The 19,972-nt window shown below is 38.8% G+C and overlaps 1 protein-coding gene across 1 annotated transcript in view; it reads right to left on the reverse strand.

Moving 5' to 3' along the window:
* Window positions 1–386: 386 nt before the first annotated feature.
* The window catches only part of LOC111150783 (kelch like family member 20), a 64,642-nt gene continuing 45,056 nt past the window's right edge, over window positions 387–19,972 (reverse strand). The window contains exons 7-12 of the mRNA XM_022508382.1: window positions 18,563–18,746; window positions 16,514–16,657; window positions 7,207–7,340; window positions 6,041–6,249; window positions 3,082–3,188; window positions 387–772 (exon numbers count right to left, since the gene is read on the reverse strand). Of these exons, the coding sequence (XP_022364090.1) occupies window positions 688–772; window positions 3,082–3,188; window positions 6,041–6,249; window positions 7,207–7,340; window positions 16,514–16,657; window positions 18,563–18,746 (863 nt within the window). The 3' untranslated portion in view covers window positions 387–687. The remainder of the gene's footprint in view (window positions 773–3,081; window positions 3,189–6,040; window positions 6,250–7,206; window positions 7,341–16,513; window positions 16,658–18,562; window positions 18,747–19,972) is intronic.

Genomic DNA, 19,972 nt, shown 5'->3' on the forward strand with positions numbered 1-19,972 from the left:
ATATGGAAGGAAACAAGATGCAAACTTGCACTGATGAAAACTTTAGAGTCTGAGTCCTGCTTTTATCTACTTACTATTCCTTTTGAATTGTACTATTTAAAATGAGTGTTTCTTTTTTTGTTTGTTTTGTTTGTAGATTTTCAAGTCTTCTGGTGCTTAGTGTAAGCATGATGGCTAAACAGTGCCCTTGGCATACCTATCTTTGTCACTGGTAGTCCTTGTAAGTCACGGAGTCGTGTGGATGGAGTGCCTGGAAATAACCAGATCGTGTAGAGCCCTTCTCCCTTTATTAGTATTTTCAAACTTAATATCTTAAAAATAAACTTTCACTGCTTGGAATTTTTATCCTTTTTTTCTTTTCCTTTTTTTTTTTTTTTTTTTTTTTTGTCCTTTTTTAGTGGGAGGAAGGCTAAATCCAAAGCAAAATAAAACCAAACAATGACAAAAAACCCAACAACAAAAAACCCATGATAAATTAAAACCAAAAATAAATATTCTGCACAGAGTTGAGAATTTTTGTGCAAAGATGGCATCTTGCAGTTGAAGTACTTTCATTGTATTTCCATATGTTGAGGCACCGGCAACGAATAAAATTTGTTCTAATGTTTTCTTGAGCTATACAAAGCTCCAAAGTCAAAAGTCAAAGCTCTCCAGAATACAGAGGAGCATGGACTGTCTTCTAGATGTTCACCATATATGGGATTCACAATGTGTCATTTTAATAACTCCTACACCACCACCTAGCCGACGGTAATTCATCCCGCCATATAACCTGCAAAGAAAGAAAATCAGATTTCAAAGTGGAAAAAGCACTGTTTCTTCTGTAACTTAGATGTTAATAAAACACATGTTTTTTTATCATAACTAATATTTTTAGATTCATACATCTCTTCCAAAGATTAGGATCTGGAATTGAGCACTGGCAAGTAACAGAATTATGTCAGACACTGGGTGAAAAGGTCTTGTTTCTAGGATACTGTTTTAAGAATAAAAGAGCATTGTATCCATTATTTTGCATAACAACCTTATACCTTTACACCCTAAACTGACTTTTAACAATTACATAGAATCATATCCTACATTTTTGTCTAGTTTTGACCACAGCGATCTTATTTTCCTACTCACAATTCCTTCAGCCTAAACACTGATAACTTATTTTTATCCTTAAATATCTTATATGTATTCTTACAAGCCTCCTCCTTTATAGAACAAACCTGGCTATAAGTAAATAAAGTCAGCCATCTAGGTTTTTTTTTTTCTTTCTGTAGATTTTATATATTTATTTGACAGAGAGACACAGAGCACAAACGGGGAGCAGCAGAGGGAGAGGGAGAAGCAGGCTCCCCGTAAGCAGGAGCCCGATTTGGAGCTTGATCCCAGGACCCTGAGATCATTCATGACCTGAGCCAAAGGCAGACGCTTACCAACTGAGCCACTCAGGTGCCCCTAGCATTTAATTTTTGACTTGTGAACAAGATCATCTCCAAAGTTAAAGATTTACATGGAAAAGAATAATAGAGCCTCTGTCAGCTGTAAGGTTAAACTGGTTTTAAGTTTGGGATACAAAATTTTAGATCTTAATTCTACAAAAATTTAGATCGTAATTCTCAACAGATCCTTAAGAATTTCATAAATATTACTCGGTCACATATTACTAATTCTATTTAGTGACAGCTACAGAGAAATAGGTCCTTATGTAGGATCATAGTGATTAAGTAGCAAAAGTAAATCTGGCAATCTTCCCAAAGATCTAAACACTGAAAGCTGAATATGCAAGAAAATATGCCACAAGAGGGAGGCTCCTCTTCAGGAAAACCTCCGATTATCTCTCTCTCCCTCACCTCTATCAGGTTTTGCTAAAAATGTTACCTTTGCAATCAGGCCTTCCTAGGCCACATTTTAAAAGAAACTCATCCCTGGACAGCCCCACTCCCTTGGCTCTTCCCCATAGTGGTTCTACCCCCTGACATGGTACTTGTTAGTCTCCTTACTAGAACATCAGAGCCAGGAGAGCAGGGAATTTTGTTTTTGTTCACTGTTGTATCCCTGATGTCTAGAACACTCAGTACACCTCTACTTAACAAGGTTGTGAAAATGTGACGTAGAAGCCAAAAGTGACCTGACTTGTAGTCTGACTTCAGTATTGTGGTCAAGTCATACAGAGCCATGAGAGAAAGGCAGAAGAATCCAAAGAATGTCATTTAAACATCTGTAAAAGTGTGGCTTTCCAAGACACGAAGACTGTACTTTTTAAAATATTTTATTTATTTATTTGAGAGAGAGCATGCATGGGTGGAAGGGGGAAGGGCAGAAGCAGAGGGAGAAACAGGCTCCCAGCTGAACCCCAGGACCCCGAGATCATGACCTGGGCCGAAGGCAGATGCTTAACCAACTGAGCCACCCAGGTGTCCCGAAATAAGCTATTTAAGAAAAAAGTAAGGGGTGCCTGGGTGGCTCAGTTGGTTAAGCACCTGCCTTCAGCTCAGGTCATGATCCCGGAATGGAGCCCTACATCAGGCTCCCTGTTCAGCAGGGAGTCAGCTTCTCCCTCTGCCCCTGACTCCCCTCATGTTCTCTCTCTCTCTCTGGCTCGGTCCTTCTGTTTCTCTCTCAAATAAGTAAAATCTTTAAAAAATAAATGAGTAAAAAATAAAAATAAAGTAACTGTAGTTTGTTTTTTCCTGGGCATAAAGCTGCCCAGAAAAACACCAAAAAAACTGTGACAGATTAGAAGCAAGAGATCTAAGTTCTATCACTAACTTGCTTCATTTCATTTCTCAGTGCCTCACTTACCTCAGTGGAACATGATGGGGCTAGAGAGGAAATTATTTTGTTTCTGTGTTTTCCATCTCCACTATAAAACTGAACAGTTACCAAAGGGAAGAGGTTGTAAAATGTCAGCCACTTCAGAGCAATGAAGTCACAATAAGCCATCAAATCTGGGCAACTTGGAGCTCTCTCATGAGCTATAAGAGCACTTCTCAATGTACGGACCATCCCCATTTTGATGGTCATGCAGACCTTATGCCCATGATTTTCAACTCAGCACTGACGTGCTCTGCAGTGTAGCTTAAAGGTTACCTCCATGTATTGGCATCAGGATCAAACACTTCAATGGTCTTCAAGTATGTGGTGCCATCGAAGCCTCCTACAGCCATGAGCTGTCCATTCACTACAGCCAGGCCAACCTACAGGACCAAAACACAGCGGCTGCTGAAGATGCCAGAGAATCAATGGGAAAATCTGGACTAGTTTCTAGATAAATCTTCATAACAAAAGATAATTCTTTATGACCTTGCATTCTGGTTTACTTGGACACAGAGAAAAAAGTAATGACAAAAATCTGTTACATCGTGGGAACAATAAAATTATATATACAATTAGAATATTTTTACAGTCAAAAACATAAATTTCTTAAATTTTTGGAAAAGCATCACTGGGAATGGGCAAGAACTTCCAAACTGCTCTCACTTCTTTTGGTATTTGCCTATTCTAACCCACTATCTAAACTGCCCCTAAAATTCTGTTTAAATTACAGATCTAACCATTTTTTTTTTAAAGTTAATCTTCAAATTTTAATTTCTCAGGAAGAAATTCATAATGGGAAGGGGTTTTCATTCAAATGTGAAGTAACTTTATGTTGTTGGAATTTTATTAACTTAAATAACAAAAGATTTTATATAAACAGTTATTGGATTAGCTCATTACCATGAAGAAACTCTGACAATATGGCCGGATGTAATTAGGTTGGAAAATAGAATAGGGAGGGTTTGGCCTTGATTACAGATTGGCCCAAGGAAAGAAATTAATGTGTTTGCATGATTCCAGACCATATTAAAGGGTGCAAAACTTGCTAATTAATTTTATGAAGATAGCATTATCTTAATACCAAAATCTGATATAAAGATAACAGATTAAAAACATACAGTGGTCCTCCTTTATCCAGGGGGATACACTGAGACCCCCAGTGGACACCTGAAACTGCATAGTGCTTAACCCTAAATATGTTTTTTCCTATACATACATACCTATGATAAAGTTTAATTTATAAATTAGGCACAGAGATTAACAACAATAAAATAGAGCAATTATAACAATGTACTGCAATCCAAGTTATGTGAATGTGGTCTCTCTCAAGATACCTTAATTCTACTGTACTCATTCATCCTTCTAATTGTGATGATGTGAGATGATGAACTGTCTGGGTGTTAAGAGGAGGTGAGGTAAGCGATGTTGGCACGTGATGTAGTGTTAGGCTGCTGTCAATCTTTTTTTTTTTTTTTTTTTTTTAAGATTTTATTTATTTGTCAGAAAGAGAGAGCACAAGCAGAGGGGAGCAGCAGCAGGCAGAGGGAGAACCAGGCTCCCAGCCAAGCAAGCTCAGTGCTCAGAATGAGGGCCATCTGCTTCTGGACCATGGCTGACCATGGGTCACTGAAACTGGGGACAGTGAAACCATGAATAAGGGGGACTATTGTACAGCTAGTTCATGTTACTCGTGGGAGTTCTGCTCCATACAACTGCCACAGACCCTGAATTTGTGAATACTGACCCATCCCTCCTAGGGGAAATAATACACAGGTTCCCGCAAGCTTTTGGTCATAGTATTTTCATCAACCAACTACTGCATAACCTTTGTTTAACGTGTGTTTCTGTTTAGAGACATTTGTTTGTTGTATATAGCTCTTCAGGAACATTGAGCACATGGCACACTGTCACTCTCCTCTAAAACTTTCTAGGCCTCCCTACTGCCCTCCAGAAATCCATACTAGCCCACGTTTTAGTCTCACTGCCTTAGGTACCCACCACTGCAAGAAGACTGATTCAACAGCTAGTCCCAGAAAGACCACGTTTTTCATGCCGCCATACTTTGTACATGTAGTTCCTGGCTGGTGTCTTCTTTCCTTCTTCTGGAAAATCTTATTTTTCTTTCATGGCCTAGCCTACATGAGACTTTCTCTGGTAAGTCTCTTCACTGCCCCCAAACACAATAAGCATAATCTCCCAGGCTCTCTTATAATGCACTTGCCCTGACTATGAGGTTTTTTTATTTTATTTTTCTTAAACGGTTAGTTGTAAACATTTCCATTTCCTTCACTAACTTGGGAGCTCCCTGTGGGGTTGTACTTACTTTTTTCTTTCCTAGCACAGAGTAAGCACTTAATAAATATTTGCTAAATATATATAAATATGTATTTGTATATATAAATAAATATTTGCCAAATGTAGCAGTGAAAACAATAGGAATGTGACCTAGAAGCTGTTAATCACCAGTAATAAAGAGAGCCACAGATGTGGGAATGTTTTGACTCGCTGATGCCTACCACTGATAGTCCCCAATTTGCACAAACCAGAATTTACTCCCTTTTCTCCTCAGATTATGGAGTCTTAGCTGCTGCTATGTTCTCCCACCCGTTGTCCTACATCGATGCACTCCTGACACAATCAGTGGTTTATGGGTTACATTTCACTCTGAACCAAACATCCTAGGATGGATGAATGCTGAACTCTCCCTGGAAGTCTCTTGGAGTCACATGTCATCCGTGGTCTAGAACATGACACAGGTCACCCTGACCAGGTCTAGACCACAGATGGGACAGGCTCCAACCAGTCTGTGGAGACTGGTGGTGGGACCAGATGTGTTTCTGACTAAACATCTGTATTGGTGTGCCACCTACTTACAATATTACCTAGGAACATTCATTAGGAATATTTAGCTCTAATCGAGAGGGATGAATATAGGTGAAGTCAGATAAGGTAGTGGATAAGATAGGGTAAGGTCTTTCCAGAAAACAATTGATGAAAGATAAATCACAAAAAATAATTATATTATTAAGGATACGATTGACTATAAGATATTTAACTACTTGAGATAACAGCAATTAGGAGAAATTAATTTTTTCCAGGATGAAAGAAAGTAGCAGGGGTTGTATTGCCTCAACAGTGCACCTCCTTCCTGCGCCAGTATTTTATAGATCGGAGCTCTCCTGCGCAGCCCTGTCTTGGTGCTTTTTCCAGTTTTCAGCAGGTGGACACTTACTCCGCTACGGCGGGATGTCATAGCCACCACCGGAGACCACTGGTTAGTTCTGGGGTTGTATCTCTCCGCGCTGCTAAGCTCTGTAGTGTCATCTCTGCCTCCTACGGCATAGATCATGTCCTGATACACCGCACAGCCTAGGTGTTTCCTCCGCGTCCCCATAGGAGCTATGGTGTGCCATCTGTTTTCCTGAGGATTGTAGCGCTCCACTGCAGGGGGAGAAAAAAAACCCAGCAAGTGACCATTCAACCATTTCTTCTCACCTCTAGTTTTCCTCATAGCCATTAAAACTTTGTGGTAATACAGATTTTTAATACACAGTCTGATTTTTGCTTCTGTAAAGGACTTGTGTACCCTTGGACAAAACCATTATAATCTCATCAGGGACTACTGGTTTCATTTGTGTAAGGGATGGTGGAAAGGGCGTGTGTTGGAGTCAAGGTACCTTAGTTCTAGTTCTGACTACATGACTCGTGGCCTCACCTTATCTTCAAATGAGGGGATTAGACTACAGGGTCTGTAGCACCGTTCCATACTAGTAACCGATTGTCATAATCAGACACTGCGTTCCCTTTGCCTGTATTCCTACTGTATTCCAAGCAGAAGACGAGATATGTGACCATGCGTCTGATGCAAGTGCCACACTAATGTCCTTAGGTAAAAATATCCATTATCTCTCAACAGAAAGGATTAACACATAAACCAGCTTATAGCTATAACTTCTTATTTATTCTTACATTACAATATAGGTTTTGTCTTTTTCTTGGTTTTGGTTTTTTAAGGAGAGCTGGTTGGGGGTGAGGCAGAGAAATAATCATATTAGGAAAATAGTTCTTTGATTCGTTATAAATTCCTAGAAGTTTATAAAGAGAAGGGAGAAAGAAGTACTCTGGGAATACGCTGGAAGAATACGGCTGCAGAAGGAGCTGAGGAAGAGCTGGGAGTTGTACTCTCCTAAGGGGAAAACAATTTTCAATTATTTAGATTATTATAAATAATCATATCATTTACATAAATATGATTATACAAATCATTTTAATTTTACAATTTATATTTACAATTTAAGATTATAGGATAATGTGGCTTTTTATACTTTTCTGTGGGGGGGGGTCTCTTGAGGCGTGTGCTGCTCTGGGGGAACCGGACTGATGCTGGAAGGGACTAACCTGTGTTGAGTGGAGACGTCCCATCAGAGCCACCCACAGCGTATAAGAACCCTCCTAACACAGCCACGGCCACACCTAGTCTTCTGGTGCTCATAGAAGCCACTCGCGTCCATTTGTTTTCCTTCGGATCATACCTGCAGTGAGGGAGAAACCGAAGACTGCATGCCTGCTTCTCTGAAGTGAGGCCTTTTTCGTAAGGTGTGAAATCATGCTAAAAAGACATGTTGGCTACACACACCTGCGATGGTCAAAATGCACAATGAGAATCTAGCAGATTTTACTTAGTTACTAGGGTAAAAAGTCTTAGAATTTGTGCCTGTGTCAGTTACCTAAGTTGTTTTCTACACTCTTGACTTGTGGTACTGGGACCGGAACTCTGAAAACAACCTTTCTCCTTTGCCAAGCTGGCTCTCTGTCAGATTCTGCCGAGAGGAAGGACTAGCTGCTGGACGTCTCTGGGAGAAGGGACAGACTCCTGTTTGCTTGCCAATCCTGGTAGTGCTGCCTCAGCCATGGCCCTTGAACTCTGACTAAACTGGCTACTTCCAGTCTCTAGCCTTTTCCTGGCACTTCCCAAACTAGCCTGGTGCTTCTTGGAGGCAGCACCCGTGTTCTAATCACCCCAAACTCCGTGACTTCAGGTAATTTTACTACCTTTCCTGTCTCGGGGTCAGGAATTTGGGAAGGGGCCTCACATGGAAGTCCTGGCTCGGTGTCTCACGTGGTTGCTGTCCAACTGTGGCTGCGGCTGGAGGAGCAGAGCACTAAAGCAGCGGGCGGCTGGCTGGCCGTCCCTCCAGGGAGCCTCACGATCTCTCCGGGTAGACCTCCCAGCACAGCAACCTCAGACAGCTCAAGGCTTCCCAGGTGCCCCAAGAGATCCAAGTAAAAGATGCATCTTTTATGACCCGGCCTCAAAAGTCACACACACAGTGCCATCTTGGCCGCTGTCGTAAGGCAGCCCAGAACCAAGAGGCGAAAACGGAAATCCTACCTTTCAATCAGAAGAGTGTCCAAATGATACACAGCATGTGAAACGACAGGTGCTGTTACCACCTTCGGAAAAGAAAATCTTCCACAATCAGCCAGGAAGAGAAGCCTTCGTGGAGGCGTGTCACAGTTCAAGCTCCATGGCATCTCTCCTCTAGGCTACTAGGCTCCCATAACTCTCCTCTCTCTCCTTCATGTTCCCAGATCTAGGTTCATACAGTTAATTCAGTGTCCTCTGTTTTTTTCAGCCTTTCTAGATCTGCTAGCCAGTTTTTGAATACTAATTTCTCTCTACCAAAATAACTGGTATGGCTTGTTTTCTTTATTGAGTCCTGATTGATAAATTACTAGTGTTCAGAAATATGACAAAAATCACTTGGAATAGTGTTGGCATTTTATTGCATGGGTGGGAAATTCTGTTAGTCTATTAAGTACTGTTTGCAAACTCTACCACTATTGCAGGAAATACACAACAAATGATACTGGAAATAGACCTCGCTCTTAAGAAGCAAGTGAGGGAGATGGAGCACATTTTAAGGAAAAACCTCCAACAGATTCTGCGAACGTAGTCACTAATACAGATGAATGCAGCAGAAATATAAATCCTGGAGGTCCTGGAGAAAGGTTGTCTTTAAGTCAGTGATGGTCTCCTGAGGTTCATGTACTTTTCTTTTTTTAAAGATTTTACTTATTTATTTGAGAGAGAGAGAGCAAAAGAGCAAGCGTAAGGGGAAGGGCAGAGGGAGAAGGAGAAGCAGACTCTCTGCTGAGCAGGGAGCCCAATGTCGGGCTCAATCCCAGGACCCAGGGATCATGACCTGAGCTGAAGGCAGATGCTTAATGACTGAGCCACCTAGGCACCCCAGTTCATGCACTTTGAATAAAGTCTATCTTTCAACCCTTTTGGAAAATTCTCAGCAGAAAATTCTATCTGCAAATACTGCTTTTGGTCTTATCTCACTCTCCTTTCCTTCTGGGACTCCAATTGCATGTATGTTGTACTGTTTGTGTATCCCATGAGTCTCTTACAGCCTGTTCTTTCCATTCTGTTTTCTCTGTTCGTCCTCTGTTTGGATGGTTTCTATTAATCTGTCTTTGAGTTCATTAACTCAGTCTTCTGTTGTGTCTGGTCTACTTTTACTGTGTCTAGTTAATCTCATTTCAATGAGTTCTTAATTTTAGATATATTTTTCAGTTGTAAAATGCACATCTTTAGATTCCAATTCTATATTAAAATTCTCTAATCTTTTATTCATTTTTAATCTTTCCCCCTATTTTATTTAATGTATTCATTATACTTCTTTTAAAGTTTTTTTTTTCTGTTAACTCTGCAGATCATTTATTTTTATTTTTTTTTTAAAAAAAGATTTATTTATTTGAGAGAGAGGGAGTGAACATATGTGAGTGGGGAGAGGGGCAGAAGGAGAGGGAAAGGGGAAAAATCTCAAGCCAACTCCTTTCTGAGCATGGAGCCCTATGCAGGGCTCGATCTCACCACCCTGAGATCATGACTCGGGCTGAAATTTACTGAATCATTTACTGAATGAGCCACCAGGAGCCCTTAAACGTAGGTAAGTCTGCTTCTATTGTCTATTTTTTCTCTCAGCTACTGGCCATATTTTTCTTTCTGCACACATTTAGTAATTTTTTATTTTAGCTGGACATTTTTATAATGGGATGGAATTCTAGAAATTGAAGTTGATATTATCCCTTCATACTGCACCGCCCCTGCACACACCCCTCCCAGCCACCAGCGGTGGATCCACTCTCTCCTGTATTAGGCAGGGAGGATGAAATATTGATCACCCTGGTCCAATCAGGAATTGAGTTTTGTTAGACTCAGTCCACCTCAATTTTCAAATGTCGCAAGGATGAAAGCTATCCTGTATTTGTCGCAGCCCCGCCACCCCCACAGCGGGACTTTATCTTCTAAGCACTGTCAGGTTGCATGAAATTTCACTCCCCCTAGTACCCCAGTCTCCTGAGCTACCCCAGCACTCAGCAACCATCTCATGGAGAAAAACAGCAGTATGTTTGGAACTGTTCTAGATTCCAACCTGTATGACTATTAAAGTTCTACTGTTTTACCTCTCCTCCAGGTGAATCCCTTTCAATATTTCAAGTCCAATATTCAATGCTTCAGACTTGGCAAATATCCCCAGGGAAGAAAACAGCTGATGATCTCAGCTCACATAAATGGGCTCTCTCTTCAATGGAATTTTAGTTCATCTCATTCTTGTTATTTCCACAGGTCTCTGATGTTTTAAAAAATATATTTGTACTCTCACTTTTTCCTACTTGTTGCAGTGGGAGTGATGGCTGGCACTACTTACTGCATGCTACTTGGAAGCATAAGTCTCTGCATAATTTTTAATTATAAAATAAAACATTGATTCAGAAAGCCACAAAAATGTGCAGTTTATTGAGTTATTATAAGGAAAGCCCATCACCTGGGCCAAGAAAAATAACTTTGCCTGCCACACTGGAAGCCTTCCCATGTGTCTCTTTCCAAACTCAATGCCTTCTTCCCCAAAGGATAACCATTATCCTGATTTTTACAGTAATCGTCTCCTTGAGTTTCTTTATAGTTTTTCCCACCCAAGTGTGCATCCCTTATTTGTGTTTGTTATAATTTTTTTAAAAGTCTCTTTTTATCTACAGATTTTTTTCCTCCATTTCCCATTTCCTCCCGCCCCCCACTCCAATTCATCTTTTAGAACCTGGGGCATTTGACCCGCAATTTCCCTCACAACAAGGATTTGACTGGCTAGACACTCATAGTGCAGTTGCACACACTGGCTTGTCCTCTGTATGTTCCACAAATTGGCAGCTGGATCCACAAGTTTGATCAGACACATTTGGTCCCTTTGGCAAAACTACAGAAGGTAATATGTTAGCAACTGCTAAGTATTAATGCTTAGGCCCATTTATTTACTGAGTGTTACAAAATGGTCATATCCAACCATTTATTTTCTTTTTTTGGAATATTTTTATAAAGAAACAATCCTCGGGGTGCCTGGATGGCTCAGTTGGTTGAGTGGCTGGCTCTTGATTTTGGCTCAGGTCATAACCTCAGGGTCCTGGGAGCAAGCCCTGCATCAGGCTCTGTGCTTAGTGGGGAGTCTGATTTAGGATTCTCTCTCTCCCTCTGTACCCCTCCCCTCATACTCTCTCTCTTTAAATAAATAAATATATCTTAAAAAAAAAAAAAGAAAAAATCCTTTCATCAACTGTTTTGTATCCAATTCATATGTGATACAGTTTATACAAGAAAGGTTGGGTATATGTGTGCTTCTTTCACTTTATTTACTAGTACTCAACATGATAAATTCATTCCCTGTGATGTTCTGAAGGCAACTAAATAGGGTTTTTATTTTTTAAACATCAACAGGAACTCATAGATTTAAATATATTTATTGGATTTTAATCATTCACAATTATTATCTCTTTTAAAGTTAAAACTGTCCCATTTTGGGCGCCTGGGTGGCTCAGTGGGTTAAGCCTCTGCCTTCGGCTCAAGTCATGATCTCAGGGTCCTGGATTGCTCCCCCCTTTCTCTCTGCCTCTCTGCCTACTTGGGATCGCTCTCTCTCCAAATAAATAAATAAAATCTTTAAAAAACAAACCAAAACAAACCAAAAACTATCTCATCTCTGGTCACATGGGAACATCTTCAAGTTTTCTCTTGAGTCTTTTAGACATCTCCTAGTCTTTGATAGGTTGCTTATTATCTGGTATGACAAGCTAGCCCAGGCTTATTGGTACATTTTCTGTCCTAAATCTGGAATCAGATATTTCTCCAAGAATCCCTTATTTCTTTTAGGGAAATGGAACTTCAAAACACAATCTAGGAACGGAGCTGTTCACTGCCACTAGTTGGTCATTATTTCCAGGCCTCTTTGGTTGACTAGAATATAATTTTATTTTTAATGAAGAACTTAATTCAAATTGAAATTCAGGACTACGGGTCCTTTTACTTAACTTCTTCTATTTTACATTTATTATTCTTCCATAGTAAGAACCCTAGTTTTCAAGAACATAGGAGATGACAGAATTATAATAACCTATACCCATTTCCTTTATTCCACTTTATATTTTGGATTAGCAATACTATCACTTCAGTATCCCTGAGAAAAATTAAAATTCTTTTTGCATATCTCTTCCCTTTCTCCTCCCACTTTTGAAAATATTTATACCACATCTGCACAGACTGAGCATATAGCCAGTGCATACTACTCTCTCTTTTAACTCTGTTTACTCAGAGTTCTCCAATTCCCTCTATGTTTCATGCTCACCCTCCATCAATGTCTCTAGTAATTTTGTCTGAAGCTTGTTCCGTAGTAGATTACTCAGTAAGGACTCATGGGAATACTATTGCGATTTCTTACGTGTTAACAGTTTGTCTGCGCCCTTCATACTTCAAAGTCATTTTCTCTAGGTATAAAATCCTTAGCTTACATTTTCTTTGAATATCTTAAATGTTATTCCATATTCTTCTAGCATAAAATATTGCTTTCAAAAAGTATGATAGTAATCTAAATCTTTTTCCTATAAAATAAATAGCGTACTTTTTTGTTGATTAACTAAAGAATTTGTTTCCTTTTTCTTCAAGGTCCCATGATTTTACTGGAATATGTCTTGGTGTTGACTGTTCTGGGTCAGTATTCAGAGAATACAGTATATTCTTTCAATAAACAATTTCAAATTTTTTATTAGAACAGGAAAATAATTTTGAATTATAGTTATTAGCATTTGTTTTATTCCTTTGCTTTGTTTTGGTTCCTCACAGACTCCTATTATCTGTATATTGGATTTTTAACCTATTGTCAATACTTGTTGCTTTATCACATATCCTTTTTATTTCTTTTTTATATTTCTGACTTTAAAACATTTCCTCTTTCACCTTCTGTCTTCCAGTATTATCTGTTTAGTTTACTTGTTCTAGTTTAATTCTCTTATTTCTAATATTTTTCTGAGTTTTGTCATCTCATATTTGGGTTTTTCAAATTCTGACTTACGTAGTGTTTTCATGTCTTATATCACTTTCCTAATGTCTGTTAGTACATTGTGAAATAGTTGATCACTGTTTTTGATCTGCTCTGTGGGTATGTCTTTCTGCTGTGCTTTCACTGTCTATAGAGATGTTATTCTGCTGCTTATTCTCTCTACAATAACTTTGTATTGGATCTAACCTGGGTACTCTGCTGTTGTTCATTTTTATTTTTTATTTTATTTTATTTTTTTTAAAGATTTTATTTATTTATTTGTCAGAAAGAGAGAGAGAGAAAGCACACAAGCAGGCAGAGAGGCAGGCAGAGAGGCAGGCAGAGGCGGAGAGAGAGGCAGGCTCCCCACTGAGCAAGGAGCCCGATGCGGGACTCGATCCCAGGACCCTGGGATCATGACCTGAGCCGAAGCCAGCGGCTTAACCCACTGAGCCACCCAGGCGTCCCTGTTGTTCATTTTTATATGAAACGAGTTTTCCTGAGGTAGTGGTTCATGGTAATTTTCTAACTTCATGGAACTCTTTCTAGTTTTTTCATATAGTGTTAAAAAAAAAAGTATAGCCTCCTGAGATTTACGGGTTTTATTCACTGGTCCTCCTTTTTATCTTGGCCTTCTCTTCTCACTGTATATTAATCTTGTCTTGCTCATTTTTGAGCCTGCACCAGAAGTGTGGGCCTTGTTCGGGAAGGTCATACTGTTGGTCAGTTTTGAGGGTTCCTAGGGACTAGATGGCTCTAGCCCAGCTGGTTCCCCGCTACAGTGGCTTTGCACCACTCCTCTTTCCACCCTGGAGTAGTTGGCAATGTCTACAGACTTCTGGTGTCACAACCAGGTGTGTGCTACTGGCAATTCGTGGGCCAAGGCCAAGGATGCTGCTGAACATCTGACAATGCACAGGATTGCCTCCACAACAAAGAATTATCTGGCCCAAAATGGCAGTAGTGCTGAAGCTGAGCATCCCTCTTCTAATCCTTCAGATCTTATTACAGGTCCCTTGCACTCTATACTGGGATTGAGCCAAACCCTTCTTTGTTTCAGCTGTTGGTCATAAATGTTCCCTTCACTCTTTCTAGTAAATAAACATTGCCTGCTTTGGGGGTCTTCTGTTCTTAGATCTGTCATAGTTCTGACTGCTTTTCTGTATTTTCTCCTGCATAGACACTGGTATCATGCAGGTCTTGCGGCTTTCGGTACTTTGCCTTTGCCCATTCGTATTTTGGTGTTTATGAAAATCCTCTCTCCCCTAGTTATATTTTAAATGTCCATAGGGCTTTTTTTTTCTTTAAGTTGTGGTAAAATTTACCAACATAACCATTTTTAAATGTACAGTTCAGCAGTGTTAGGTACATTCACAGTCATTGAACCAAGTTCTGTAACTTGTCCATGGGTTTTAGCTTTGCTATCTATTGCTCTGTTCTTCTGTGGGTATTTGGAGAGATTAAAGAATTATGCTATTGTTGTTATCTTCCCAGAATCCTCTTGCATAGAGTTTTTTTTTTTTTAAAGATTTTATTTATTTACTTGACAGACAGAGATCACAAGTAGGCAGAGCAGTAGGCAGAGAGAGAGAGGAGGAAGCAGGCCCCCCACGGAGCAGAGAGCCCAATGCGGGGCTCAATCCCAGGACCCCAGGATCACGACCTGAGCCGAAGGCAGAGGCTTTAACCCATTAAGCCACCCGGGCGCCCCTTGCATAGAGTTTTGAAAGTGGAGAAATAAGTTTCCTAACAGAAAAAAGAAGTAGCTTTCAAGAATTACCTACAACTTTATCTCTATTTAAGATGGTTAAACACTTCAACTTAAACATGGCAACCCAACTAGTAAATGGTATTTGAAAAATTCTGAAAAGTCATGAAGCATTTCTTTTTATGAAGTGAAGATGAAATATGGAAAACAGGGCACCTGGGTGGCTCAGTGGGTTAAAGCCTCTGCCTTCGGCTCGGGTCATGATTCCAGGGTCCTGGAATCGAGCCCTGCATCGGGCTCTCTCTCGGCGGTGAGCCTGCTTTCCCCCCACCCCCTCTCTGCCTGCCTCTCTGCTTGCTTGTGATCTCTGTCAAATAAATAAATAAAATCTTAAAAAAAAAAAAAAGAAATATGGAACACATGAGACTCCAAAATCTAATCTCTAGGGCAGAATGACAAAAAAGTGATGGAGCAAGAAATTAAGAACCAGGATGTATTTCACTAAAATTAACTGATTTGTAAGAGAATAAATTAAACTTCCATAGCCAACCTAGATTTCCCTAAGTACACTTCAAGAATTAATGAGACTCCATATACAAAATACTTCAGGGTATTTATAAGATGTGCTAAACAAAGTATTACTACTTTAATTACTTTTTTTGGAGGAAGTCTGGGCAGTCATACATTAAGTACACTCCAAGTACTGGGGAAAAAAAAAATCAGAGCAGATTTCAGAAGTGTTATGCCTAATATCCTATATGGATTATAATTTAGAATATGATTCCAACTCTTCAGTTAGGCTCCATCAGTATAACAAACAGTTTGAAAAATCAGGTTATATCTCTCATCTTCTTAGACCCTTAAGATCATCTGAAAACATTCCCCGAAAGCCCATGGGATATCCACTGAATGTTGGATTCCCTGGTATCCTAATCTGTTTCCTTTAAAGAGCCCTTTACATTTATTTATTTATTTATTTATTTAGTTAGTTAGTTAGTTAGTTAGTTTCAGAGGTAGAGTTTAGTGACTCATCAGTTGTATATAACACCCAGTGCTCATTACATCAAGGGGCCTCCTTAATGCCCAACACTTCGTTACCTCATCCACCTCCTCAGTTCCCCTCCAGCAACCCTCAGTTTGTTTCCTAAAGTTAAAAGTCTCTTACGGACTGTCTCCCTCTCTGATTTCATCTTGTTTTATTTTCCCCTCCCTTTCCCTATGAGCCTCTATTTTGTTTCTTAAATTCCACTTATGAATGAAATATTGAAATCATATGATAACTGTCTTTCTCTGACTGATTTCACCTAGCATAATGCCCTCTAGTTCCATTCACATTGTTGCAAATGGTAAGATTTCATTTTTTGATAGCTGAGTAATATTCCATTGTATATGTATGTGTGTGCATATCTATCTATCTATCTATCTATCTATCTATCACATCTTCTTTATCCATCCATCTGCCGGAGGACATCTGAGCTCTTCCCATAGTTTGGCTATTGTGGACACTGCTGCTATAAACATTGGGGTACAGGTGCCCCTTCAGATCACTATGCTTACATCCTTTGGCCAAATACCCTTTATATTCTTTTAAAAAATTGAAAATGACTTAAAAAAAAATAATCACCTCTCCACAATGTTGAGGCAGGACACGCCATCCTGGCCACCCACAGCATAGAGAAAGCCTCCGAGCACTGCCACGCCAACACTTGTCCTGCAGGTACTTGTAGGAGCCACATCACTACTCCATTGGTTGGTTTTGGGGTCATACCTGCAGAGAACACAGTAAGAGCAGTTTGTATTTCACAAAGAAAGTCTGGCTATATTTACATATTCTCTATTCTTTCCTCTAAATATGGGCTGATTAATAACAAAAGCATATGAAAAGCTAATTTAGGTTTTATTTTTTAAACTTAATTTTTACTCATATAAATTACATATGAATATATTTTCTTTAAAACTTTTTTCAGAATGTTATAGCCATAGCTAAAATTTCCTTTGAGTTCCACTAATTTCTGGTCTCTTCCCATTGTGACTTGGTGTATGTCCTTCAAGACTTATCAGTAAAATACTTTTATTCATTTATTTTTTAAAAAGATTTTATTTATTTATTTGACAGACAGAAATCACAAGTAGGCAGAGAGGCAGGCAGAGAGAGAGGGGGAAGCAGGCTCCCTGCTGAGCAGAGAGCCTGATGCGGGGCTCGATCCCAGAACCCTGAGATCATGACCTGAGCCAAAGGCAGAGGCTTTAACCCACTGAGCCACCCAGGCGCCCCAGTAAAATACTTTTAAAAAGGTATATTTATATGCAAGTATGTTTTCTTTACATAAATAATACTGAAGTAATCATAGCTTTTTTACTCAATGTACTTCTGAGATCTATGCTAATAGATAATATTCTAGATTTTTTTAATTGTGTGTGCCACTACTATTCCTGTTGATGTATCCTTACATTGTGTCTGACATTTTGCTATTAAAAACAGTGATTGCCCTTATATATTTTTACCTGAGTAAATAGACAATGACAAGTAGAATCATGGGGCACAGGGTAGAATCATTTTCAATTTAAAAAAATGCTGTCAAAAAAACTATCAAATTGCTCTTTGTGTAATTACATTAATTTTACTTGTTTCCAATTTAATTAACTTTTTCTTTTTTTCTATTTCTTTCTTTTCCTTCTATTTTCTTGGGTTTTGTTGTTCTTTTTATAACCTCATAATTTAAAAGCATGATTTATTTTCTCATCTTTCTTATTTTCAAATGAATGCATATTAAGTTAAAATGCACTATAAATTTCCCTCTGAATACACCTTAGTTGCAGTCCACACATTTTGATATATTTGGGCTTAATTGTTATTAAGCTGTAAATATTTAATCATTTCCATTCTTTTTTATTTTTATATTTTCAATTTTTTTAAGTAGGCTCTATGCCCAATGTGGGGCTTGAATTCACAACCCTGAGATCAAGAGTTGCATGGTCTACCAACTGAGCCACCCAGGCACCTCTAACTCAATTTATTTTTAAGTGTGCTTTTTTTTTTTTTTTAGCTTCTATGGAGCTGATCCCTGTTTTATTTTTCAGCTATACAATCTAGATCTTTCCGTGCTGCAGATGTCACAGAATTGTTAAGAATCACTGTAAATAAACACAGTTGAATGAAGAAGGGTATATGAAAGCAAGAAACTAGAACAATTATTGTAGGATTCCAATGTGCCAAGCATGGTGACAGATAAGGGAAAGACATTTTAACAATGATAGCCAATCAGATATGTACAACTATGTTCAAAATACTTACAAAAAGGCAGAGGAATGAGTAACTAATTGTGTGGTGTCAGAGAAGGCTTTCTATAGGAAATAATATTTGAGTCTTGAAGAGATATTCCAGGGAAGAAAGAACAGCATGCATATGGGTAGGCAAAGAGCAATAAAAGAGTTTAGTGTGTCCAAGGAACTACAGGCAATTTGGTGGATCTGGAGTAGCACTAGGGAACAGTGGTGTGGCCGGGGGAGACAGACTGCAAAAATAGGTCAGGTCGAGGTTACATTATGAAGGACATATGTCATGCTAAGGGGTCAAGGCTGCCAACTAGAGTCACAGATGTAACAGTAAAGCAGCAATCACATTTGTTTCCTAGTTAACATCTCAATTTAAAAAAATTCAAATTGACCTTACCTTTCAACACTATTGAGATAAGAAGATCCATCATGGCCTCCTACTGCATAAAGCAGGTCATCAAGAACACTGACCCCAACTCCACATCGCCTTTTGCTCATTGAAGCTACCATTCGCCATTCATTGGTCTGTGGATCGTATCGTTCAACACTAGAAATGGCATCTCCACTGCACCAGCCACCGACTGGGGAAGTAATAGAAGTGGTCAGGAGAATACCTGTCCTAAAGCACAGAAGGTATCACTCACTGCAAAACCAATTATCTCTAGAAGCAGGTCAAAACATAAGTTATGACTTCTACTTATTCTACTAGGGTTGTTATAACTTTAGTTTTCTAAATAAGTTAGTATTAGGTCCATTTTACACAGGAGGGCAAGGACACTAATTTAAATTGGACTGAAAGGTAATGTGGCATTTAATTGATCGAGCACTTTATTTAGGGAGGAAACTGGGGTCTGACTGTTATCTCTACTAAGCAATATGATCTTGGGACTATCTTGTAAACTACCTATTTTGTAAAATAAGGAATAAAAACTAAAAGTGAAATAATATACACACGAAACTGCTTTCTAAAGAATAAAACACTACATAAATGTAATTCGTTATTGGAAACTGAAAGAACTAAAACCGAACAAAAAAATAACAAACATCGGTGATACGGTGAAAAGGGCATCCTCAGATGCTGGCATGTATTCCTCTAATACTAGTGGAAATGCAAACTGGTACAGCCACTCTGGAAAAGAGTATGGAGGCTCCTCAAAAAATTGAAAATAGAACTACCATACAATCCAGCAATCCCACTTCTGGATATTTATCCAAAGAAAATGAAAACACCAATTCAAATAGATACATGAACCCCAATTTTCAATGTGGCATTATTTACAATAGCAAGATATGAAAGCCACCTAAGTATCTACTGATAAATGAATGGGTATGTATCACATATATACAACTGAAAATTACTCAGCCATAAAAAAGAAAGAAGGAAATCTTGCCATTTGCAACAATATAGTTGAATCTAGAGGGATCCAACTAAGTGAAATAAGTCAGACACAGAAAAACAAACAGAATACAATTTCACTTATGTGGAATCTAAAAAATAAAACAAACAAACAAAACAAAACAGAAATAAACTCAAAGATATAGGAAACAAACTATTGGTTACCAGAGTGAGGAAGGTTTATGGAGTGGCTGAAATAGGGAAAGGGGATTAAGAGGTACAAATTTCCAATTTAAAATAAATTAGTCATTGGGTATAGCAGAAGGAATACAGTCAATAATACTGTAATACATTTGGTGGTGACACAGGGTAACAAGGATTATTTTGTAATGCATAAAAATATGAATATCACTATGATGTATACCTGAAACTAACAAGATACTATATGTAATTATACTTTTTTTTAATTTT

Source organism: Enhydra lutris, unplaced genomic scaffold (assembly GCF_002288905.1).
Source record: "Enhydra lutris kenyoni isolate GAN:26980312 unplaced genomic scaffold, ASM228890v2 scaffoldscaffold24, whole genome shotgun sequence".
Taxonomy (NCBI): Eukaryota; Metazoa; Chordata; class Mammalia; order Carnivora; family Mustelidae; genus Enhydra; species Enhydra lutris.